The 26,714-nt window shown below is 41.8% G+C and overlaps 1 protein-coding gene across 1 annotated transcript in view; it reads left to right on the top strand.

The window, feature by feature from the left end:
• Positions 1 to 23,620, top strand: part of LOC307268783 (chemokine-like protein TAFA-5) — a gene marked incomplete at both ends in the record, with an annotated part of 82,574 nt that extends 58,954 nt beyond the window's left edge. The window contains 2 exons of the mRNA XM_080051529.1: positions 18,456 to 18,583; positions 23,465 to 23,620. Of these exons, the coding sequence (XP_079907655.1) occupies positions 18,456 to 18,583; positions 23,465 to 23,620 (284 nt within the window). The remainder of the gene's footprint in view (positions 1 to 18,455; positions 18,584 to 23,464) is intronic.
• Positions 23,621 to 26,714: the final 3,094 nt, after the last annotated feature.

The following is a 26,714-nucleotide window of genomic DNA, read 5'->3' as shown; positions in this document are numbered from 1 at the left end:
GTCTCTCTCCCAGGCTAACCGACAGCTCTCCAGGCCACAGGACACCCACTAAGAAGCCCCCCCCCCAACCCCTCTGTGTGCAAACCCTGTTGTTATGTCAAGCACTCGAAAGGAAGTGCTCTTAACTGGCCTGTTGTTACCGAACATGGCTAATTGGCTATACCATTGCTTTTTTGATCCACACAGCTGGATGATATTGGCAAAAGGCAACTAGGCAATCGACATTGCAGCCACGGGCAGACTTCCTGTAAAGGGTGTCACAACAAGCCGGAGGTTACTGTTTCCCCCGACCTTTGCTATTAACTTCACTGATCCTTAGAAATGTCAAGTATAGAAGAAAAAAAAACCACAGGCTTCCCGCACTTACTAAGTACAGTGCCCACACGCAAAAGACATCACACAAACACACTAATAGCAGGGAGAGAGGGGAACAAAAGAGGGATTTTGAACCTAATTTCAATGTGAAATTGAACTATAGGAAAAACAATTATTGTGTGCCAAGTACTTCTAATTATGATAGTTATTGTTGGATTGCGCAATGTCTGCGAATGGGAAATAATGCATAATCCTCGTAATCAGTGGCCTATTCTTCGCTGTCTTCCTAACACCGTTCATTACCGTCAATGGGCTCTTAGAGAGGGAGATTACCTTATTGGCTGTTTAACACAAGACAAGACAGTGTAAAAATAGTCTTTTTCGTATTCCTGCTATGAAACATGCATCATTTGCTTATAGGTCTCTCAATTGGAAGTTATACACAGAGTGGTATCGTTCCATTTTGGGTTCACTGCCTGGCTCAAAGGCACTGTGTCAGCTTTGGATGCTAATAGTCAGGTTGGCACACACATTTCTAGAAATTGGCTAAATAAATTTCACATTAGTGTTTGTTTCACATCTACTAACATTATTTGGGTATTAGGAGATGGCAATAAACAGTTGTGGTGCTAATTCTCCAGCAGGGTATCTCAAAGGTAAAAATAAAAATAAAATTCTAGGCATCTCTTCTTATCTAGATTTTTGGGGTATTGAGGCCAACTAAAACTCTGAAGTTTTAAAGAAACCGGCCTACATTTGCGCCAACTCATTATCTCTTGTTGAGATAACTTGTCAATCATATGTAATATAAATTCAAGTTTTGAATTCTACATCCTGAGACTTCCAAAAGGTAAAAGTTGTGTAGACTTCTTCTTATTTTGTCCAGAGCATTTTTCAAATCTTTTTAACACTGATTAAAGTTTGAACATTTTGACCCCACCCCCACCCCCCACCCTTGGTTTTGTCTGATATCTGGATGACAGAGAATGAGCTGTCACAATTTTTTTGTTTGAAATCCTTAGAATTTAAAATAGTTTTCAGTTTCATGTATTCATTTTTTAACGGTCACAGTCTCCTCCTCGCTCCACACTGATATGTTTTTGTCTTCAAGGTGAAAAAGCATCAAACTTTGGAGCAAGGGGGGGTGGGGGGGAGTTCTGCCGTTAATCTAAACTTTTCCCGATTTGATAGAGAAAAACAGATACAAGAAAAGAACAAAAGATAGAATCAAGCCTAGAGGCAGATTGGCCAGATTTTGATCTGTAACTAAGCGCTTTTGTGGCAGGGAGCAAGGGTAAAGGTGCGCAGGATGTTGGGGGGGATTGTGTAGGAGTGAGAAGTAGATTGCTTCCCCGATGCAGCTGCCGTGCCAAGTTGGAAGGAAATGACATCACAGAGGGAGAGGAGAGGAGAGGAGAGGAGAGGAGAGGAGAGGAGAGGAGAGGAGAGGAGAGGAGAGGAGAGGAGAGGAGAGGAGAGGAGAGGAAAGGAGAGGAGAGGAGAGGAAGGTAGAGAGAGATGGATACCGGGGCTCAGCCAAGCAGTACTCTAAATACATAACTAATGTTCCTTGCGGTGCAACTAGAGTCCCGGCTCATTTATTGTCTCAATAAAGCCCGTCTGACGGCCGCTGCATCGGTTATCAGTCACAGAACCGTCTTAACTGGGTCAAGACTGCTGGGGTGGGTGTGGAGAGGAAGGAGGGAGAGAGGGGAGTTCAACCTCTCTCTCTCTCTCTCTCTCTCTCTCTTTCTTTCTCTCTCTCTCTCTCCCTCTCTCTCTGTGGTGGCAGAAAGCACAGCTGGGCCCCGTTATCACTCACACTCAATGGAGAGAGGTCTTGGAGATTCCGATGTACAGCAGGAAGGATACTGTATATTTTGAGCGTTTAATACTTTGAAATGCACAGACGCACACAGCCTGAGTGAAGGACGCCCTGTGCATAAGGGATGCACAGAGAGTCAAAAGCCTCCATTTGAGGTTGCCAAGTTGTGTGATATTAACTTATTAAATCTAATACTCTTATACAATATCAGCAGTCCTTAGTTTTATTTCAAAGGAACATGTTAAGAGGCAATTTAATTGCACAGGCAATGAAATGAGAACCCTTAATCTCTTTTTTTTCAAATTTGGGCGTGCTTTTCTAGCATAAACACTTGTCCTTTTCCAACCTAATGTCTGTCAAAGGAAATGTATGCTCAGATACTGAGTGAAAGCATGTAGGCGAATGACGCCTGATAATTCTTTGTTGATACAAGAAGAAAAGTGCCTTTTAGAAATGGCAGCAATAAGTAAATCAAATCACAATAACAACAGCTAGAGTGCTGGGAAAAACGTTTTTTTTTTAAACACAGCGAGTTAGGCAGAATGAAAGGTAATTTGTTGTCCTTTTGTCATCTTTAAATACCGGCACAAAGAGCCTACATTCCTTTATAATGTGCAATATTTTTCTGCAAAAGGAATAGAAAGTGTTCTCCAAGGAAAAAAATTGCAATATCCAAACAGTGGCTTACAATAATAAAAAATAAGCCCTGATTTGAATGGAAAAGTTTAAAAGATGGACAAACTGATATTGTATAATGAGCTCCTATTTGGCCATTCTCACCTTTTTCCTGATGCCATTTAGATATGGCGCTCTTTCTGGTATTTTTTCTAAAGCTTAAGATTATTATGCGCCAGACACCATGCCATGCTTCAGTTTTTTAAACCAAGGTAATTATATGAAGCGGAGAAGTGTTTTGCATCAAAACATCACATATCCAATTACTAGTTCATTTTGTTGCCTTGCTCTAATCATTAAATTATCATACACTGTAGCAGCTGAATAGTCAACGAGTTTGTAGCTTGTGGCAAAATAAAAATAAAAACCTAAAGGGAGAGAACTTTACAGAGCCACTCTGCTGCGCCACGCCCGCCCGCAGCCAGACTGGAAGTGACACCACAAAGCTTTAGGCAGAGTGTAAAGCTTTAAAACTCTGTATGGGGATTATCTATAATAAATACCGTGTTCCATAAATAATTAACATGCCAGTTTTGGCACTTAGCTGACACTTTTAATGAGAACAATTTGCAGTGAGCGAAAACAGTTTTCGGTCGAAGACAAGACTTTCGGAAGATTAAGAAGCAAACAGGCACAGCGGTGGATCCGATTCTTGCAGTTAGGGACTGTACACAAATGACTACATGTAAGGGAGGAGGTTCATTAAAGGGGTACGGTTGGGATATTTTCTTTTTTTCTGAAGGGAGAGTAGTCTGACTTTAACGTTGCACAGAATTGAACCAGCTTTTTGGATCAATTCTTCAAATTTTATGAATAAAAAACACCATTTTCACCACAATAACTCATGTACAGTCCCTTAAATTACAATTGAATACAACCAAAAATCAGCGATCATATTTATATATTTTTTAAGTGTCACCATTCATAGTCTGCCAACAGAGAGCAGTAACACATTTATTTTTCATCTGAAAATTTAAATGTCCTGCCAAGGGTTTTCCTGGTTGAAATAGTTAAAAACAAATGTAAGGGAACCATATAATTTTTTTAAATTTATACAAGGTTTTTTTTTAAAAGTCATTATTGAATTGTTTAGAACCCTCGCGTAGCAATATCAGTCGTCCTTTACAAGCAATTATATGTTCCTATGCAAAAACAATACTCATTCATGGACGTGGATGCAAAACACAGGGACACATGCACACAGACACACTCGCTGCCAAGTATTCACAAAGACCAAATGACCTGAAAATAATGAGTGCTAACCAGATGTGAGGGTGGGGGGGCGAGCGCTCTTTTCATAGGCTGCCCCCTTACACATAACAGCAATGATTATGCCCTTATCTGCTGTAGGGACTGTACTGAGTTGAATTATCATTCATGCTGTATTGCTGTTTTGCTTAATTGGAATTTGTTTAGCGGGGGCTTTGTTAGGGAGCAAACAGGGAATAAACAGATTTATGGGGAGCTCTGCCAAGTAAAAGGTTATGCATAATTTAAGGCGGATTAGTTTTGGATGTAGAGGTCAATAAGGCTAAATAGACAAGAATCATCAACATCCAGGAAAGAGATGGGGGGGGGGGGGGTGTCTTGAGGCCTCCACCACCAGCTGTACAAACTATTTTATTAACAGACGCTAAGGCGCGCTCAAATGCATGCATTTGCTTACATTAACACAAACACACACAAACACACCTTACTGCTCATACGTCAGTGCACACACAAGGAGGCGCGCTATACAGGAACCAATGATATCGCTGTGTTTACTTCTGTTTGCAGCCCATAGTCATTGTTCTTCTTTTCAGTCTTAAGTATGTCACTGTGTCATCTATCATCAACGTCCCAACACAGTCACCTTCGTTACCGCCGGCAACATGGCGATCACGACGTGTCAACATACCCCGTCATTACAGCGCTGTTGCCGTGCCGCATGCTGTGCAATGGCCATTTGTCACATTCCCTCTTGCTCTTTGCTTTGTTTACGACCTGCTCACTCGACTGCCGATAATGGCAGTATATATGGACAGGCACTTTGTTTTTGTTATTTTTTCTTCTCATTATGAGTCCCCCAAGAGGTAGATATAGATAGAAAAATGGAAAAACTGACAATGGTAATGAGACCATGATAGGTAGAAGTGTTGCAATTTGCCGTGTTGAAATGAAACAACTTTTTTGACTGACTGGAGTTTTAAAGGAGAGCAACTAAACACCCAAATTTAGCTTGTGTACACCTCGTTAGACCCTCCACTTCCCTTCACCCCTCTGGTTACCCTTCTCTTGCCCCCACTCCAACTACACACACATTCTTATCCAATGTAATATTACATATTTACCTACTTATAGGACCATAGCTGCATTTGTTATTTCCATTTTCACTACTTCCATTTTCACGTCTACCGTGTAGCCTACTATTTTTTTTATTTTATTTTTACATGCCAATGGGGACCTCAGTTGCCCTGAATCTCCACGCTAAACTGTTAGCTTAGCTCGAGTATGTATGTTTTATAGGGAGATTAGACAACTGAATTTTCTCTTAGAAAAGGAACTAACTTAGCTGAGAAAAGTGGAGTTAGTGTTAAGTTAGTCTTTCAACTGTAAATTGAACAACCCTTAATTTTGTGTCTGCGGGACTGTGACTTATGTAGCATGTGAATATCTGTTGTGTGGGCGTGAATGCATGAACTGTGCGTGTGACAGGCTCTTAACACTGTTCACCATACTGCACATGAACATTATGTCACACAGGGTACATTTGCCGCTCGTGAAGTCAGGGTCGACTGAACTCTGTTTTCTCATTACTGATGGGCCCCGGCGTCCGTGTGTGTGTGTGTGTGTGTGTGTGTGTGTGTGTGTGTGTGTGTGTGTGTGTGTGTGTGTGTGTGTGTGTGTGTGTGTGTGTGTGTGTGTGTGTGTGTGTGTGTGTGTGTGTGTGTGTGTGTGTGTGTGTGTGTGTGTGTGTGTGTGTGGGTGGCTCTTTTACAGTTGTCAAATTTTGGGAGAATGAGTACGAAAAAAGGTCATTTTAAAATCCCATGTGAATTTGCGTGCATGTTTGTTGTTTGGCTTACTGATCCTTGTCACCGTATTTGGCACGCATTGTGACATTTTCCTTCCAACTTCATGAACTTATTTGAATTTTTATTATGTTTTTAAAACCTAATCCCATTGGTTCAAATATGATATTGAAAGCAAGTCGTTTTTTTTCTGTGTAGGAGTTGTGAATAGGAAAGTATGTGTTTGCCAGCTGCTCCAGGTGGATAATATGTCAGAGGTGTACTGTTCAGCGCTGATGTACTGGCGTCTCTCTAGACACGGCTGTAGAATGATTTCTTTCCCAAAGACTCCTGTTCACTCCGACATTTCCTCCTCTGGCTCAAAGTGCCTCTGGGCTCTCTCTTCTGTGTGTGTGTGTGTGTGTGTGTGTGTGTGTGTGTCTAGAGGACGCACACTATATGTGTGTGTGTGTGTCTGCGTCTGTGTGTGTACGTCCACAAATCAGGGGTTGCTGTTGGCGTTCAGCTGTGAGGAAATGTCAGAGCACATCTGCAAATAAACGATATCAGCAGTACCTGGTGCCCTGCACACACACACACACACACACACACACACACACACACACACACACACACACACACACACACACACACACACACACACACACACACATACACACACTGAAGGAGAACAAGCCCGGAGCATTGGCATGCCACACAACCAACCAGTTATGAACCACAATGCTAGTATGCACGAAAAAGAACGATGTAGCTGGATGCAGCAATGTGGCATCTGCACTTCTGTGTAGACGTCTGTACATGAAGGAACACAAAAATACTTGTTCTTCACCATTAAATTCCCAATTAAAATACATATATCATTGGTACGTTATCATTGTTGATTCTAAACTCAAAATGTCTTATTATTTTCTATTATAAAACAAGTTAAATGCAGAAATGTGCAAAACGTCACATTGCTAGGAGAATGAAGGACATCACGACAAGATCCCATAAAAATGTTCTCCACGTCACAATTTGTGGAGATGTAAATAGAGTGTGTATGGCTATATGGACATTTATTGCAGCAATCAGCAATCAACATTCACAGGATGTAAAAGTGCACTACAGAATCAAATGTTGCTTATTCGTAAATATGTCGTATTCTGATTTAAAACTATGCTCGTTCTGCTTCTGTTTCATATTTGATGAAGTTGATGTATTTGCATGATTGCTGAAATGTCCTGGTTTTACTGTCGAATGCAATTTAAATGCAAGTCGTTTTCAGGATGAACAGTGAGCTGAAGAAGAGTCAGATGACAAGGTCTCATGTCTGTACAGTTAATACGAAACTCCAGCCAGCAGCTGGTTAGCTTAGCGTAGCACAAACACTAGAAAACAGCTAGCCTGGCTTTGTTCAACAGCAGGTCTAGCTTTTCCCCCCACGTTTCCAATCGTTATGATAGCTTGTATATTAGCTTGTCTAAAAATGTCCTGTCGTTTCTCTCCACCATCAGGGGTAATGGCTAATATGTAACGTTTATACTTAATGTAGGCTAACACTTTTTTTTTGCAAACAGCTATGCCAAATGTTAGCACTGTTATTGAGCTGAAGCTAGTTTTTTTCAGCCAGGGAACAAAAAGGATTGGCTCTGTTTGAGAATATGATCGTTTTATTCTTAAAATTGAGAACTTTAATTTCTGTCATGTCTGTTAAAGTGAGCCCAGTTGTAAAGCACTGCTCTCTTTTCCCATTAAAAAGTCTCATTTAGCGCATCAAACGATTGTGTGGAAGAAGCCGTTATCTCTGTTTTGGTGGGAATTTAAGCAACGGATATCGCATTCAAACTTCTGTTCCCTCTTTCTTTATGTAATCATTTTCACAGAATGACGACAAAGCCCGTTACGCGTTTGTAAAATCAAAGTTTTATAAATCATAAAACGTTTTCAACATGCATTCCTGTGTGCTCATTACCCGTGGATGTATTTTATGGCGGTAAAAGATTATTGGGTGACTCTCCCTTATGCAAACACATCACTTGAGACACACACACACACACACACACACACACACACACACACACACACACACACACACACACACACACACACACACTGACAAAGGGCTGAGGTCTGGAAATGTCAGTCAGCATGCTATCTCATTATTTCTGCCTCTTGAAGATTCATGAGTGCACAGGAGCTATTTGGGACAAATTCTCTGAGCCAAAAAATTTAAAAAAGACAAAAAAAAACTCAGGCTTTTTATAAAGGGACTTGACAGCTTTTAGTGTGCAGATACTCATCAATGCCACCAAACTGGTTGAACTATTTTTGTATTTTTGTTCTCGAAAATCATGCAAAGGAAGCAATAGAATGGAAAAGGGATGGGAAGGTTAAGGGAGGAGAATGGAAACCAAATGAAGAGGGAAGGCAAGTAAAAAATGGAGTGCAGGCATAACAGTGCGGTAAAGAGAAAGTAGTGGTTTTTATGAGACAAGACGAAGGCTAAATTAGCTGAGAGGAGATGAGCTTAGAGCAGGGGGGAACAGGAGGGATATAGAGAGCTGGTGGTGGCTAATTACAAAACGCAGGGATTTACATTCTATGCGTTGGCTTTTTCACTCACATTCCCCTCTGAGCCGCCTTTCTAATTCCTGCCAGGCTGGATTCAGGTTTTAAGCGAACGTCTGCGTATACCACGGCCCGGACAGATAGTACAGTTCATTATCCGGATAGCTAGATCCACAGTAAAAAGGGAGACATGGGATGGGATTTCCACGATAAAAGCAAATCGTGGAATCTTAATGGTGCTCACTTGGGGCTTTTCTCCGAGCCGCCTTTTTGTTTGACTTTGTTGCCTGACATGTCAGCAAAGAGATTATTCCGTGAGTCTAGGGTGTGTGTGTGTGTGTGTGTGTGTGTGTGTGTGTGTGTGTGTGTGTCTGTGTGTGTGTGTGTGTGTGTGTGTGTGAATGTACTTGCTAGCTTTTCCGTTACTTAGCTGACACCCTCGCTCCCACTAACTTTGAAAAATCTTAAATTGTTGGATCACCACCAAGAAAACAGCCAATAATTGGAAGGGAGCGAGAATGTGTGTGTGTGTGTGTGTGTGTGTGTGTGTGCGAATGCTTTCATGTGCTGCAGGGGGACTTTGCACACATACTGTAGGAGGAAGTACAAGAGCAGAACATTCTGACAGAATTATAGCACTCCTTTTGTGGAAATGAAGACACAGTGAATTTGCCTATGAGGCTATTTGACCCGCCATTACTGGGCAGGAGGAGGCTTGAGCCGCGTGCTGATGCATTAAGAGAGGTGAAAGGTGGGCAGAAGAGTCAGTGAGCTGACAAAGAGCGTATGAATGGTAATATGTATCAGGTTGTTGGGAATTCATAAGGGGTAGATTTGGTCAAAGTCAAGAATATTATTAATTTCATGGAAATTATAATATTAAGAAAAATTGTTAATTAATGATCAATTAAATTAGTCCAGCTAATCAAATTACTTATTAATACCTACGGAGCACCACCCTTTGAAAAAGGGAACTTTGAATCAAATCAGAAAAACAGTCTCATAATGTTAAAGGGATTTACCTTGAAAATGTCAAAGTTGGTTACAATGTACATTTAAGATAATGAAGGAGTGAATATTCGAGCATAAACCTTATTTACCAGCCATTAGTGAAATACAAGACACAAATATCACACACTACTTCTTAAAATCAAAATGTAAGGGTTTATTTACTTAGGCAAGTTGATTAAAACGATACACATAAGTCAATAACCATGAACTAATCTAATTTAAGAAAGCAGACATAGCACAAGCAATAATAAGAACAGTTTAGATTATAAAGCCATGTATTTCTATCTATGTGCAGGTGAGTGCACGTGTGTGTGTGTGTGTGTGTGTGTGTGTGTGTGTGTGTGTGTGTGTGTGTGTGTGTGTGTGTGTGTGTGTGTGTGTGTGTGTGTGTGTGTGTGTGTGTGTGTGTGTGTGTGTGTGTGTGTGTGTGTGTGTGTGTGTGTGTGTGTGTGACAGAGGAACGTCACTTTAGAATTTAGATGAATTTAGATGGCAGACGCGAGAGTTTGACGTCACGCGAGAGTTTGAGGTGGCTTTTAAGCCACGGGTCTTTCTTTATATGTCCATGCCACGGGTAGATCAATTGCTAAAAGCAATGTGGTGGACAACTTCTGAAAGTTGAATATTCTACCTTTAATCAGTAGGGGAAATAGCATGCAAAGCATGTATGTGACCTACTGCTTTAATCAAACACATAAGAATTATAAAGGATGATGCGGGGAGACTTTGGTTTTGTCTTCACGCAATCTTAACTTTAAAATTACAGAAACTCAACACTCATGTATTCATTAAGAATACTTGAGGGGGAAATCACGAGTGTCAGTGTGTTTGTGTGTGTGTGATGTGCGTAGTTAGAAATGAGAAGGAGAGGAAACAAAAGACAGTAGCCGCAGCTCTAGCGCGAAGTGAACTGTTTCCTCCAATCACACAGTGGCTGCAAATGCGCATTTGCGTATACTGAGTTGAATTGATAAAGAGGAAAGAATTCACTGGCTTTAAGAGTGACATCAACAAAAACACATCAATGCATTCCCGGTTAACGGGAGAAAAACACTGTGAGCGAAGAACACTTGTGTAAAACACAAGTCAGTCAGAATTACTTTAAATCAGGAAATAGTGAAATAGTGAGCTCGTCAGCTCTTACGTTTACTTCAAGTTAATGAACAACATAAAATAACTATCTTAGCCCAGACAATAGCCTCACGTGAACCGCTTGGTCCAGCGATGATTGGTTGAAGGCAGCTGGAGGAGATAGGAGGAGAAAAAAAAGGCCGCTTGCCGGGCCTTGTGCGCTGATGGAGCGCGTCTTGTGGAAGACAGTGGTGTGGAACCAGCTCAGCTGATAAGGGCAGCGTGCCACACGATGCCGAGGAAGGAAAGCAGGGGATCAGCAGCTCTTCTTGGCAATGGCGGGCTGTCTGCGGTCCGATGGGCAGCGTAGGAACGTAGGCAAGGAGGAGAGAGGAAGCGGAGAACTCCCTCTGCGTCGGGCCTTGCTCTCTGCTGGCGCTGCGTCTGGGGCAGCGTAGGAACGGCCCAGATGATAGGTGATAGGCGGCTTCACTTCTCGGCGGGTCCGCTGGCTGGCTCTGGTCCGTGGAACGGGCAGTGCAGGCGTCTTGATGAAGGGATCCTGCGTCTTCGCTCACGCTTTACGCGTGTGGGGTCGTTCTGTTTTGAGGAGAGGCTGAGGTGGCTGCTTCAGCTCTGCGAAGAGGTTTTCTGTAGGAAAACTCTCTCGAATCCGGGAAAACAGAAGAAGATGTTCCAAGCAGTCCATCAATTCGTCCAGCGAGTATAAAGACTGGGGCTTGGAGTTGCTTAATCCTAGGCCTCAGGTTTAAGCATTTCGTACCTTCTATCACGGCTGGAAGCCGGAGGCGAATGGCAAAGATGAGAGGATTGCATCCTGTATTAAAACAGTCCAAATGCATTCTCATCCAATCAGAAGCAGTATTTACATTCAAACCAGCCAATAAGATGCTTTTCCTTCCTTAGGAAAAGAAAGCTTTGAAGCTTGTGTCTCACAGTTGAGATAAGGTAAACACAGCAGGGTGCCTGGGCCCTGCCATGTCTGGTTTGAACTTTATGGTAGCTTCCAAATAGAGTTTCATCCTGTGAAACTTGCAGAGAATCAGTCCCCAAAGGTCTGGTTGGATTAACCAACCTTTTAAAAGGGACTATCCCATCTTAAATGAGTTTATGACCTCCGCAGGGGTCTGGGATGGTTGACTCTACAGAGAAACTTATGTAAACATACGTTAGACTTTAGTCTCTTGGAATGCGCTGTGGCATCAGTCTTAACCCATTACAACATTTCAAATGAGACACTCTGTGTAGACACAACAAGGTTATTGCTTGTGTGTGTGTCTGTGTGTGTGTGTGTGTGTGTGTGTGTGTGTGTGTGTGTGTGTGTGTGTGTGTGCGTGTGTGCGTGCGTGCGTGCGTCAGGGAGATAGCTAGATTGAGAGTTCCATTTTGCAACCAGCTCATTTTAGTGAATCAGGGAATGATGTTGATTTGCCTCTCTGTCAGACAGCGATTCAGCCCTGGGCACAGCATCCCAACAGCATACAGTGTTGTGCACCACCATGCTAACCAGTGGGAGTGTGTAACACAAAAACCCAAACCTGTAAGGATTGTGCACCTTTTGCAAAATGGACGAATATAATGACTAATAAAATGTGTTCTTTTTACCAATTGTACTTGACAAAGCGAAGAAAACCGAAAGGAAATGTGTAGTCCAACATCAGCAGCCCTTGCCACAGTGCTGATTCTGCAATACCTGTCTGAAATATCTGACGTGTACAGTTGTTTGTAATTATCATAGCACATCTCTCTATCTTAGCATCATCTCTTAAAGAGTGCTGCACTGCATTTATTACTCGAGGTGTGATCCGTCTTTGGATCTACTTTCTATCTTTCTTGTCTGCTTTCATACTATTTTCACTGCCTTCTTTCTCTCTCTCTCTCTCTCTCTCTCTCTCTCTCTCTCTCTCTCTCTCTCACACACACACACACACACACACACAGGCAAGCCCATCTTTCTCCCGCCATCTCCGGCTTGGCATGGCATTAGACAGAATTTATTAGGCCAAGATGCTGGCTGTTGACATGAGTGTGATCTACCATTTGGTGGGAAGATAAGTGACCCATGGAGGGTGTAATAATGTTCTCTCCCTCTCTACTCCTTATCTCCTGCTGATGAAACCACCGCTGATACCGTCCTTTACACATAGCATCAAACCTCTGTGTGTGTGTGTGTGTGTGTGTGTGTGTGTGTGTGTGTGTGTGTGTGTGTGTGTGTGTGTGTGTGTGTGTGTGTGTGTGTGTGTTTATTTCCAGACCTGCCAGGGCTTACTGGTGTGCTTGTGCCTGGCTGCCATTGTGTGTGTGTGTGTGTGTGTGTGTGTGTGTATATGTGTGTGTGTGTGTGTGTGTGTGTGTGTGTGTGTGTGTGGACATGTTTAGGGATAGATTGTTTTTTTAAATTGCATGTCACCCTTGAATTGTAGAAAAGTTTCAACAATAAGCACCTGCCCTAACCCCAGCACAGAAGTTAAATGGTTGAATGGTAAGCGATAGTGTCACTATCAGCCAAGGCACTGCCGGGAGATGAGTTAAGTTAGTGACGTGAATCCAAACGTATAACAGATAAGGGCCGTGTCTTGACTGAACTATGTCTTTCCAATAACTGATTTATTTAACAGGCAATGAGATACCAAAGTCACCTGTTAGCCAAAGAGTCCACCATTCTTTTCAATCGCTAAGGTTCTTTAAAGATGCTAGGGACTATATGCAGTGGCCCAATTTGAATCACGCTCTATGTGGCTATAACATCCAACACAAAGCAAAATAAACAAACATTTCATTGTTATATACAGAAATGTTGTCAGTTAAGTAGTTTGATTGGGCTGAATACTGTACTCCACACCAAAATTCACTCTACTATCTGCTATTTGCTATTTTCACGGTTGCCTAGTTTAGCACTTAACTTAACTTTAGTTTTTGGGTATGTTGAACAACATTAGATCTGAGCTAAATCCAAGAATCAACATAGCTGAATATTTAAATCCCACTTTGCAAAAATATGGTTTAATACACAGTATAGCACAATTAACCCAGTTAAATTTATAAATAAAATAGAAAGCAAATAAGTCATTTGTGCTGCAGACTTAGTATGAGAAGGTTTCTTTGGATTTTGATACTTTCATTCATTCCACTGTGACACTGCGTCCATTGGAATACTTGATCGGTGCTATGAATCTAAGCTAGCTACAGTTCACATCATCCACGGAGAAGAAAGGTACAAAATGTCAGGTAATGATTCATTAGCACTTAAAATATAATTTTTTTTTGGTGGACTATTCCTTTTCCAGGCATCAAAATCAATCAATTATGTTTCACAATAACTATGTCAAGCTAAGGTGCTATTTACATATTGACAAGAGTGGGAAACTGCATTATTTGGGGTTATGTATGGCCATTATCAAGCTGTGAGCACAACATTGACATATGATCAGCTAACAAAGTTGCCTAATCATACAAGGTATATGGATATGTTGTTTAGTCTCATTTTGCGCTCTATTTTGCTAAGTTTTGGTCTCCACGAACTCCTGGCAGAAATATCTTGCTCTTTTTAGCTGCCAAATGCATCACTTTGTTCACCATAGTCACTCACTATGTGTGTGTCAGTTAGTGCTAGACAGGTCACATGTGGTGTGTCTTATCAGAGCTATGTCACTGTAATGAGCTGACTGGTGCGACTGCAAACAACATTTTTGACTGGTAAAAGTAAAGTTGCAGGTGACCAAATCAAAACGGTGAAAGATGCTAAACTCTTCTAAGAGCTCAGAAGAACCGCAAAGCTGGATGAGAATTATGTGTGGGTTTATCTCAACTAACACAACACATATAGCTATTTGATCAATGAATGATATAGAAAAGTGTATAACTCCATCAGTCATAAAAGGACATTTCTACACACACAAAGAGAGGAGCCTTGTTTAACATGTGTAATAGAATCCAATCCCTCATTATTACTTTGTACCTGACGGCGCTATACATCTTCATCAGCTCACCAAATGGTTTTTCGGAATTGTAACAAAACCCATTAGTAAATGGTCTAAGTGACCTTGCTGACAACATTCATTATAGGAATTCACAGGAATTGATTAAATAAAAGGAAAAAAGGGAAATCTTGAGAACACTGCCAGACCTCGGGCAATCACATCTCACGAGTGTTCATTCCCTTTCACCTCAGTGAATGGTGTGTTTTCAATATGTCATCTAATTTTCTTTTTCTGCCTTCTCGCTGCCCTTTTCCATTTACAAAGGCCGTTTTACATCCTCTCCCCTACACTGCACTTATCATTGCCAAGGCAGTGCATGTGGATGCAGATTCAGAACACTTCCTTGTCCTCTATATTTACATGAAATGTGAAATGTAATGTCGGGCACTGGAATACCTCACAGGAGACATTTGGACAAACCACAGAAAAGACAAAACACGATAAATAAATATGTGATAACTCCTCACCCTGGAGATTAAACAGTTTCTTAGAAAAGGAAAAAAACGAGGGCTAGAGGAGGAATAATGTCAGTGTGTGTTTGGAGGGAGTTATTAAAAGACGCCTGTTGAAATTAATTGCGGTAAATTGGAATATAGAATTTCTTGACCTTTGCTGCTGCAAGTGTGCAGCTTGAAAGCAGCAACTGGTATGCTAATTCAGAGAATGGGTGGTGTCACCAAAGGCCACGATTGCTCTTTTGAATGTAAATTGTTGCTGTAGTAGTTGGAGCCTCTGTCCAGTCATCTGTTGTTTTGCTTGATTGGGATGTTTCGAAATCATGTAATTATACAATGGGAACATTCTTTACTTGATAATCTGTGGTCAAATTGAATTGTATATTTAACTTGAGATTTTTAAATAGGTTTTGTTCATACATTGTCTTTGTGAGTGTTTTTCTCAGTTACTGTTGCCAATGATCAGCTGTTGATTGGCTTGTAAAGCGGGTAGCATTAACTCTATCTACCCTTGTTTTGGCTATCTTGACTAAAGGGATCTAAAGAGGGTTTAGATCTGAAGTTTTGACGGCAAGTAGTTCTGTTTTTTTAATCCCGCTGACAACAAGGATAGTATCGTCAGCATACATTATGAGGGGAGAGATCACTGCTGTTACAATGCAAAAGAACACGCCCCTTATTAACACCAGTTGGGGCAATCTAGTCAGGGATATGTGTTAAGGTGAGGGTATGCTTGAAAAAAAAACTATAGTCATTTAGACATTTTGTCTAACCAAATCTTTTGACAGTTGTTTTTGTATCTTTGTCAAATGGCCCACAGGCGAGGTAGGCAAGATCTAGCCTACTTTCTCTGACCTGGCCCAATTGTCTTACTTGGTGAACTGTATGGACTCCATAGCAATTACTTCTGAATCTATCTGGAAATGGCTAGGGAATTGGGTTATGTATGCTCAGCAGAGTGTTAGAAGAAAAAATAAACTGTTTTGGAACACTTTATAGTTTTCAAATGTCTGAGCTATTTGAAATGCCATTGTTCCCCCCTCCTCGTGTAACTTTTTGTCCCCAAAATGAAAATATTCAAGTCACACATGTTTTAGATTGTTTTAATTTTATAATTTTTTTGTGCGTCTTGCCCTGAGGCAAACCACAATAGCGCAAAGTAATTCCAAAACGAGCAGCATGTCAGCAAAATGCACTCGACAGTTATAATGCTTTACAATGGTGTCAATTTCAAGCCCACTGTTCACTGTGCTGACACAGTGCTCACAGTACTTTCATTATTTATCCACGCAGTGCTTGAGAAGGTATACATATTTCATGGGTTGATTGATATATAGATATTGTTTATGGTGAACAGATATTAGCATTGGGTACAGTGCTCACTGATCTACATGCAAGTTTATGACAGCAGTTACTGAAGGTGCCCTTAGAGCAAATTTATAGGTATGGAGCCAGGATGCCATGAACGGCATGGCACAATAATATGATGTATGTATGCCATAATGGTATCCATCAAATAATGTTATTTTCCATCCATAAATGCATACCAATATGTGCATAAATATATGTATCGGTCTCCCATTATCTTGCCTAAATTCTGTACTGGTCAAGAATGTTGTGTAGATATGATTATCCTTAACTTTGTCTTCATCAGTTATCTTTCCATCTCACCTCATCTCTTATCAGTTGACGTCTTTCTGGTTTTACATATTCAGGTGGACCTTCGTTGCTAGGTTTGTATCCTTAAACCTTTGCTTTTTATTAATGCATGCTGATTTGAAGAAGCTTGTCAGCCAATCGAGATGCCGTGATTAAACAGCTTATCTTCAAACAGCACTTACACCATTTCCATGATGACCCTTCAATTCAGTTTCACTTTTTCTTCCCGTCTTCTTTCCCCCTTAACATCCATGATTTTTATGAACTCAGTTGAGTTTGAAAATAATGTTTTCTTACTATGAAATCTCCACAGGGTAGGGACTAATGTTCCTTTTTTATAGTTGAAGATATGCCTTCATTCTGGCTGTAACATATTCTAGAGTTGATATGTTAATATAGCGGCACTATTTCAAAAGCCACAGGTTATATGTAAATCTCTGATCCTTTGATTACCTCGCCTGCCTCATTGCCTATTTCTGGTACAGATAATTGCATATATTATGTCACATTTCTTAGTCGAGTGGTTTTGGAGTATAGATAAAACTAGATATTAAAGCCATTGCTGAGAAAGACCATGACATGGGGACGATACTCTATGGCAGTGTGCATTCCGACCCTCAAATGTAAGACATTGTGATTGTAGAGTTGTCAGTGTAAAGGTGTGCTCTCCTTTTTTCAATAGCTTTTGTTCAGGAGTGGCAGAAACTAGAGGTTTGAACCACTTTTCCCCTACTTTTGACTTTTTCTTTCAACTTCTTTGCTCCTATTTCCAAAAATGTCTACACAAATATGTGGATATATTTAAACATGTTTTACCAAATCCACGTAGCCCCTTGCAGCTACTTGAGTAATGTAGCTGGTCTTTGCTAGCTGATATCATATACAACACTGTAGCAGGTTGTCAAAATGTGCTCCAACAAACACCACTGGGAGTATTATCATTGTCCTTGTACTCGCAACTTCTAGTAGCTGTTTCTGGAATACGCCCGAAAAAACTTGGAACAAAAAACACATTTAGGGACAAAATGTTTGATACTGGAATGCATGCAAAAAAAGAGAGGTACAGATTATCCAACATTAGGAGACAGCACTGTAGCTGCAGCATGACTGTCCTAAAATAAATATATTAATTTAATTGGTGCTATATTTATCACCGTTATCATTATGGCTCAGTGTATAAGCCCAGGGCTTTTTCTGAGACGTGTAGAAATTGAAGTCTGAGCAGAGCAGGTTTAGACAAGGTAAGCGCTCAAAAAAAGTACAAATTACAACACGTTGACTAGACAGAGTCTGGTGTAAGTACATTCAATGTTACAGATTTGGTGCTAGAAGTTCATGTACGGGGTTTACAAAATCCAGTGTGAAATGTTGCAGAGTTGAAAAATGGGCTGCAAATTTGCTAAATCTAACATGTGATGTTTGATTTTATTTACCTGACAGGTAAATCACGGCTCTCTCCTTCTGCCTGATTCTCTCCGTCTTTCCCTCATCTGTCACTGTCATCCCCCGCTCTCATACATTTCTCACTTGTCTCTTAACGTCATTGCTCTTCATGTACCTGCATATCTCTCTCTCTCTCTCCCCATCCATCCTTCCATCTTCTCCTCCAATCTCTCTCACTCCATTTATTTGCATTTCAATATTATATTTTTTTCAAATATCCCATTTTTTCCTCAGTCATTTTCCATTGTGTAAAATCCTCTCCCGTGTCCGTCTCACTCCATCTGTCATCCCCTCCTCAACCCACTCCCTCTATTCTAATCACTCTATCGCTCTGAATCCACCTTCTTTCCATAATTTTTCTTCATCTTTTTATATCATCTATGTTTTTTTTTAATCAACTCTGATCGTTCTTTTTTCTCTTTTTTTGTGTGTTCCCCTGCAGCTGGCATTGTTCGGAAAAAGCAGTGGTGTGAGATGGTGCCATGTTTGGAGGACGAAGGCTGTGACCTGTTAGTCAATAAATCCGGCTGGACTTGTACACAGCCCGGAGGCCGAGTCAAAACCACCACGGTGAGTTTGGGTTCCACTTCTAGCAGCACCCCCCCCCCCTCCCCTGGGTTACACAATCCTCTCACAAAGCAGTGGGTAGCGTGGGTGCACTTGCTGGCACAGACAACATGGGAGCATTTGTGCAAAGAAAAAAATCAATGGTGGCGTAAATTAAAAATGTGTAATTTCAATGCAAATGAAACAATAATGATTAAACAGTTTTGCCTGCCAGTCATGCACTGTTTGGAGGGCATTTTAACAACCGGATCATTGTAGACGATAATAAAAAAAAAACACTTTTGAGTATTGGCTCCCAATCTACAAACATATATACCGTGTTAGAGCCTATTTTAAAGCAATTACTCAAAGCCAGAATTTGTACTTTAGATTTAAGATGCACGGTCTGCCCCCTTTCAAATAAGTGATTGAAATTCCAAGCAATAAAACACACCCTTGTTCAACTCGACATACTCCAAGGGCTTTGTTGCTACAGCTCTACGTGTTCTGCGGGCTAATGATAGCTAAGGCTAGCAAAAATTGGGAAATATTTTGCTGTGCTGCTGATGTCAAATGCTGACTTAACGAGTGTTATCTATTCATGCTTATTGTCACATTTAATCCTAGCATGTCACCGTTAAACATTTTCAACTGTTAATTCCCGAAAAAGTAATTAACATCATACCTTCTGGAGACATATGTCAGCCACGAGTGCAGTGATAATAACAGCACACACAATCAGTTGAGCATTCTCGTCATCCCCCTTGCAAATGTTTCTCTCCCTCCCTCCCTGTCTTCAGCTCATCTCCGCTAAAACGGCACGCGCCTTGTTTACCTCCTCGTCGCCGGCAATTAGTTTGAATTAAGGACGCTCTTAATGTAAATGATGGCAACAGATGGGGCGCCACCGCTTGCGTTTGCAAAAGACGCCGCCCATTCATTCGCCGCCCGTCCTTCATACCCTTGTCTCCAGCTCTCCAAGCCTCTGCCTCTCCACTTCACCTCCATCTCACACACACACACAAACACACACACACACACACACACACAACAAACATACACCTTGCTACCGTCCTACATCATCCAACTGCTATCACGCCTGCCTTACAGGAGACTCTCTTGCACGTCTATAGTGTAGCAATTAAAGGGGTCTCAATTGAGAAACATGTTACACAACAGATATGCACACACACACACATGCACACACACACACACATACTGCTGCCCTATCTATGAATGTCAATGAGTGCACACCAAGGACCGGTGGGGCATCATTAATGCATCTGTCATGATTTAGTCATCAGCTGACTAACTTGTTTACGGCTTCCTGCTGACAAATTAGCACACACTTACACAGCACATACATACACATACACACACATACACGGCACGCACACACTAACACACAACACTTAAGCCATTTATGGTGTGTTATCAGTGAGATGCTGCCCCCCCGTGAGTGTCTCCCAGTGGCCTGACTCTAACCTGAATATACCAGGTTATGGTGTCTGAGGTGACAGCCATTACATGTTCCACCTACAGCGCAATTTGTTATCTGGGCAGACAGATAGCCCCCCCACTCAAACACACACACCCACTGACACATAAACATAGCTTACATATAGCTGGATCCATTTATTATGTTTGACAGATATTACAGCGTGTGTGTGTGTGTGTTGGAGAGGGTTGAGAATGCAAATGTCTTGGTCACGGTGTGTTCGAAGGGGCTAATACAACAGATGTATGTGCATCCATACGCGCATGTTAACATGCTCTTACTGATGCCTGCATATTCATAGTTATGAATATGCTTCCTTTCTTGCCCTGTACGCGTTGGCCTACTTGTACATTTCACATCCTGCTTGGGATGTCAGTCAGCGTACCTATCGTCGGCTTATGCTGACAACGTGCGGGACGTGACAGGTATTTCTTGCTTGCTTCATTGGCTACTTTAGGCCTGGTGACAGCAAGTCAATGGCTGGACAGCTTTGTGCACTCATCTGTGCCAGTAGAGTCTGTGTGTGTGTGTGTGTGTGTGTGTGTGTGTGTGTGTGTGTGTGTGTGTGTGTGTGTGTGTGTGTGTGTGTGTGTGTGTGTGTGTGTGTGTGTGTGTGTGTGTGTGTGTGTGTGTGTGTGTGTGTGTGTGTGTGTGTGTGTGTGTGTGTGTGTGTGTGTGTGTGTGTGTGTGTGTGTGTGCGTTAAATCAGCTTTCACTGTCAAGAATTCTAATAACTGGCAACAAGCAGACTGGGGGCATTATTTAAAATTCTCCTCTAAAGATATTAATTCACATTATGGATGAACTGGCCTAATGCGACCGCTACTTTTAATCTCAGGCAAGTCGGGGGAAGATTTTTTAAGGACGTCGCATCACGAACCATGCATGTCACATAAAAATTGCTTAAAATGCATTAAAGGTTAAGGCTTATTCTCCACAGGCAGAATTACATAAACCCTCTTATTATCTGCAGAGCCAAGGGAGAATCATAGGAGGGCAAAGACAAAAACAAGCAATTTACTACTCAGCCTCCCCTTGGTTAACGAATGGCCCTCTTCCCTAAGGCTTCTCAAGGTGAAAACCCAGAAACTGCAGCCGGTCAAATATTGCGTGCACAGTCCGGTGAGCATGTCCGACCTGTCTGTCAGGTGTTTGTGCGAGAGAAGGAAAAAAAAAACATCAATGCAGACAAACAGACATGTCCCTCAGGGGAATTTGACTAAGCCAAGTCAATCTGACTCAAGCCCATAGCCCCATAAAGGGCTATTTTGGACAAATGTCAAGAGGGTTGCGTGTATTGGTCAAATGTTTGAGAGTTAGTGTTTTTGTCTCTCTCTCTCTCTCTGTCAAACAGAAGGAGGTTGTTGTTCAAGACAACACCGCTGACCTCCTTTGTATACCGTTACAGTGCGGGCAACACGGCTCAGCACGTGTTTGAAAGGCAGATTAGATGTGTTTTTTCGCCTCAACCTACAGAATGTCAGTCATCTCAGCGGCCGCCATTTGATGTGAAAATAACTTCCCCGCACGCTTGTTTACCCTCTGCGTGAGTCCTTTCTCAATCTTTTCTCTCATTCCATTCCGCCCTCTGTCTTTTTTTTCTTTTCCTTTTCACACATTATCCCTCCTTTTCTCCCCGTCTCTCACTCTATCTCTCCTTCTCTCCCATGTCCCCCTCTGCGTGCATTTATCTTAGTCTGACCCTGCACCGAAAGAGTGCATGTTGTTCCTGTCAATAAAAAAAAAAAAAAAAAAACACACAATGGATTTTTTTTTTATCTCGGGGGCCTGCTCCAGAAGAAACATATGAAGATTGATACGTGCTTCGCTGCTTATGTTGTTGACAGTGACGTTTCTGAGCGAGGTTGCTTTTATTAGCAGTGCACACAACAACCGCAGCTGGAAAAAAAAGGACACCTATCAAATAGAGGTGCACTTGTGTGAAGCGGTGGCACATAATATATTTCAGTATCAAGAGTGTCGCCGATACAGTGACATATTTCTCCTCTAAGGGATTGACCTAACAGAAAATGGAATTCCAGAGATGAAGCATATTAAGCAGTAGGGCTATAAATGAGCTCCACGGGTTCACTTAACCGTATTAATGAAGCGATAAAATGCACTCGGACACCCAACTGTATGTCCATCAGTGACCACTTTATTTTCTTTCTGTTTTTATGAGAGTACATAAAAGGCGGTTGTCTGGCAAAATGCACGCTTTGGTGAGCGATACGGACATTAAAGTGATATGAATAATCGCTTGCAGAGAACACTGGCCGGATAGACTGGTCAAAACATCACTGATGCAAGAAACTGTTCCAAGTTTTCTGCCAATTGACCGCTCACTAAAACCTTGCCCCTCGATAGCAACTGTCAAGTCAGAGCTTAGCAACCGTAACTAAGCCCAGCAGACCTGTCGAGTTTGGACTGCATTGCTCGGTATATCTCAAAGAGTTTGAAGCTTTTTTTCTTTTCTTTTTTTCAAGCCTTTGCCAAAAAGCCAAAACACATGAGGAAAAGTGTGAGGAAATGGATTAAACTGTGTTTATTGGCTAGTGTTAGCATGCCCGGCAGCAACTAGCTTACTATCAACAGTAGTAACCTAGCGTTATTTCAAAATGTAGAGGGGTAGGCTATTGCATGAGCTAACTAGCGGTGCATAATTTTAGTGGGGTAACAGGTCCTTTTAGAAAAGCCTTTTTGGTTAGAAATATAGCTTGGAGTATAGCAATAAGAGAATATCTATACTTTGTATTTGTTTGAAGGTAAGATAGCTCCATCATGTATCTTTGTCAGACTACGTAGTTGCTTCTGTTCCTCAAACCCCTTTCTATAGTGAAAATTAAGCATCTTTGAATATACACTCATTTAAAGGTGCTCCGAGGAACTTTCAGTGCAGGTAGAGCCAGCTGATTTGAGTGAATCCAATTTATTATAAATAGGATGTGAAACATTTATATGATGTACAGTATGCCATACATTTTGAGTTTTTATTCTTTTTTACCCCACAAGCTATAAATTATTTATAGTGCAAAAACAAAATTTGATTTAAAAAAAAGTGGAATGCTGTGCTGTTTTGGAAAGTGCAAAAAACCAATATTCACATTCTGGATAAACTATTTCAAGTTAGTGCATTGGTTATTATCAGTCACAGTGTCCTGTCAAAACAATATGCCATGTCACCTATTAAGCTCATCTGCAAAATAAAATCACTGGATAATTACCCACTCCAGTCCTGACACACGTTTCTTTCCTCTGCAACTCTAAATGATTTGAATTAACATTTCATCACACAGTAACCAGCACAGTCAAATGCTGCCTGTTTCATGCTGTTCTTTCCATTCACTCTCCTTGGGCAAAGCGACGTGTATTCTCAGCAGTCATCTCCCCTACACCTCCTTGTCTAGGTAGAAAGGCTTGCTGCTGTGTCTCTCCAGAGAGGGGGATATGCTGTGTTGTTGCCCTCCACCATTTTAGACTGGCAGATGAAACGGCGCGAGGCCCGTTCTCTCTCAGCGTGTCTCCGACGCGGGGAGCCCCGGCCAGGAAAAGAGGGAGAGTGAGAGTGGGTGCAGCCATTAAAAGGAGGGAAAAAGCGAATCCACCCCGGGTTATCTGACAGCTTTTGTGACAGCTTGGTAATATGAAAATTCAAAATAGAGACAGGGAAAAAGCAGCGAAAGGGAAGCAAAAAAAAAAGAGCACTGTGAGTGAAAGAGAGTGAGATTTGAGCCAGTCAGGGGTGTGCATCAAGTAGTGGCTTTAAGTGCCTGTTAAAGGGTGAGTCAGCGGTTCTGGAGAACGCTTGTTGTCAAAATCAGTGAGTATCTCCTCACGATCCGCTACCTTTCCATATCATCCATGCCTTGACTCTGTAAACAGGTGCAAAAACAAACGGGTATGTAAACAAAGGGGGATGACCATAACATGCCCGTTTACAGAGCCTAGGATGTGTACTAACAGGTAGCGGATTGTTAGGAGATGTTTTTACCCTCAGACCTTGAGTGAAACACACCGCCATTTTTGGATATAACAGGGAAATCAGCGACCCAAAATGTTGAAAAACACACACCCGCCAAACCACAAAAAAATACTTAAATGTCTAAGTAGGTCTTAATCATACATTCCATTTGGTCGGTCCTGAATGGGGTATTAAGGCTGTGAACAGAGCGCTTTGAGCAGAAGCGGCACCTACTGAGCCAAAGACTGTGATTACTGTAATCAAGACTTTTTCAGAAAGGAGAAGAGAGGAGATTAGCAGACGCAAAAGGAGAAATGATGGAGAGAATAGGATGACAGAAATGAAGTGAGTGTAATATTTGATAATAATACAATCCCACGTGTTTCCATTTGCATATTTTATTCACCTCTTGGGGTGTTCTTATGTGGGAGTAAGGGGTACTAGACTATAGACACGCCAACAGATGAAGGGTTGTTCTCGTCCTCGCACAACATCCACACTACAAAAGGTTGCCGTTTACAACATTACAATCCCCATGGCAAGTCTCCCTGTGTCTCTCCCTGTGAGCTCCTCGAAGTATTTACCCATTCCTACAGCTGCCAGTGACAGCATGTGTTCGGCAGGGTATGAAAAAGCTCTTTCGATCGGGGTTTGTAATCCAGCGCTAAGGGCCTCTCCCTTCGATACCCCCTCCTTCCCCTTCCCTTCCTCCGCCATTCTTCCCCTCTTTCTCTCTATGGATGGGGCTCAGTCATTGCCTTATGGGAACCCCCGAAAGCCCCCAACCATCCCACCAACTCCCCTCCCCCCTTGTGGTTGTGGGACGGTACCGGCTCTGGTATAATTGATCCCTTTGGGCTCTGCAGGCACATCCAACAGTGGGGGTTTGAACAGAATCACCACTAAGGAGACAGCTGCCTTGGCCTATACCCCAGACAGGCTGAGAGAGAGTAGAAAATGAAAATGAGACCCTGTTGCTTGCTGCTGCTAACCCATTAGCTCTTCTGCCATGCCATATTCCATGTAGAGTCAGCACATCCGTCTCTGGGCCTGGCAAAATATATACCAAGTCCTCCATTTTGGAAAAATCCAAGGGGAAAGATAGTGGGACTTTCAGCAAGAACTAAAATAAAGTATTGTGTTTTTTACAGGCTCTTACCAACAGTTTAAGGTGAGATAGGGTAAAGAAAATTAAATAAAAATCAAAGGATTGAATTATGAATGAACTAATGCTTTTATTGCTTATCCAGTCATTGAACAGGTGAACAAGACCACTGGGAAAACGAAACTGTCTCTTTATATTTTGCTTCCATGTGGGCTATACTTGTGCGTAACAAGATCCGCTTTTCTCCCCACACTTCTGTATATAATTCTATGTGCACAGAAGCAGAGTCTCTTTTTCAAAAACGCAGGCACAGAACGGCTCATCAGGTTTGTACCAAACCAAGCACACACACATTTACGGCACAGTAGCTTGACAAATGGTGATGATAATTGTGCTTGTCGTGGTGGAAGTGGGACTGTGTCTAAATCCAGAGTCCTAAACTTCAAAATAAAAGACTGCAAGCTTGATAACCATACCTCTTCCCACCCTCTCCCCCTTTTGCTCTCTTCCCTCAGGCTCTATGACGCGACAAGAGTCCCCCTCGACACTCATGCACTATGGAGAGCATTGACGACCCTTTGACAGACATCCAAAACCCATCTGCCAACACCGACCTACAACCACCAACAACAACAGCAGCAACATCACAACAACTCCACCTAAACCCTGGGGCCACAAAGGCAGGAAGCAACACACGCAGCTACAGAGCACCAAGGGCCTCATGCGGGCAGCAAGGTAGCCTACTATAGACAGAATCTTTACCTCAAGAAAGCCCTTTCATTTGTGACTTCATTTCTCATGGTGGAGCTACTTTTTTGCACATAAAATGACTATTATTATCAAATTATACCCAATTCATGGCAATGTCTCTTTGAAGTCCAGATGATAATTATATGGTGATTCTGTGCTAACAGCGGGAGAATGTCCTTATTGCTGAATCCAATGTCAATGTATAATTTGATACAATTATAGGTTATTAATAGCATCTATCATGAAGTTTGATCCATTCTCTCAAAATGGTGCGATGTGTTTTTCGACCAAAAAAAGGAGGAACACACTGTAAATGTTCAGATTTTTCCTCCTCAATGTACAACTTTAATCTCTGAAAATATGCATTTTTTTCTCTGAAAATATTAGGCTTATTTCTTAGAGATTTTCAGACTTTAAAGCTGGGGTGGAGGATTTGGGGAGAAAATGGCAGTTGGGATAGAGATTCGAATTCAAATACCACAATCGCTCCACTTCTCTTTGGTCCCTTGAATCTAGGGGGCGCCCTTAGCTCAGTTGGTAGGGCGTCCCCCCCATGGGCCTCGGCCAGCAGCGGACCCGGGTTCGATTCCAGCCCGCGGTCGTTCTCTGCATGTCACTCCCCTCTCTGCCCCATTTCAACTCTGTCTCTAGACTATCAATAAAGCATAAAAATGCCAAAAAAATATCTTAAAAAAACAAAAAAACAAAAACAGAGAATCGGAGCCTCGCTCTGATTGGTCAAAGTGTACAGCTCATGCTAACTTTGACCAATCAGAAATCATCGGTTCACAGTGGTCTTGATATGCCGTTGTTTATTTAATTTAAAAATAATTAAAAAAAA

Source organism: Ammodytes marinus (assembly GCF_949987685.1).
Source record: "Ammodytes marinus genome assembly, chromosome: 22".
NCBI classification, from domain to species: Eukaryota; Metazoa; Chordata; class Actinopteri; order Uranoscopiformes; family Ammodytidae; genus Ammodytes; species Ammodytes marinus.
Note: the sequence above shows the minus strand (reverse complement) of the source record. Positions and strands in the feature narration are given on the sequence as shown.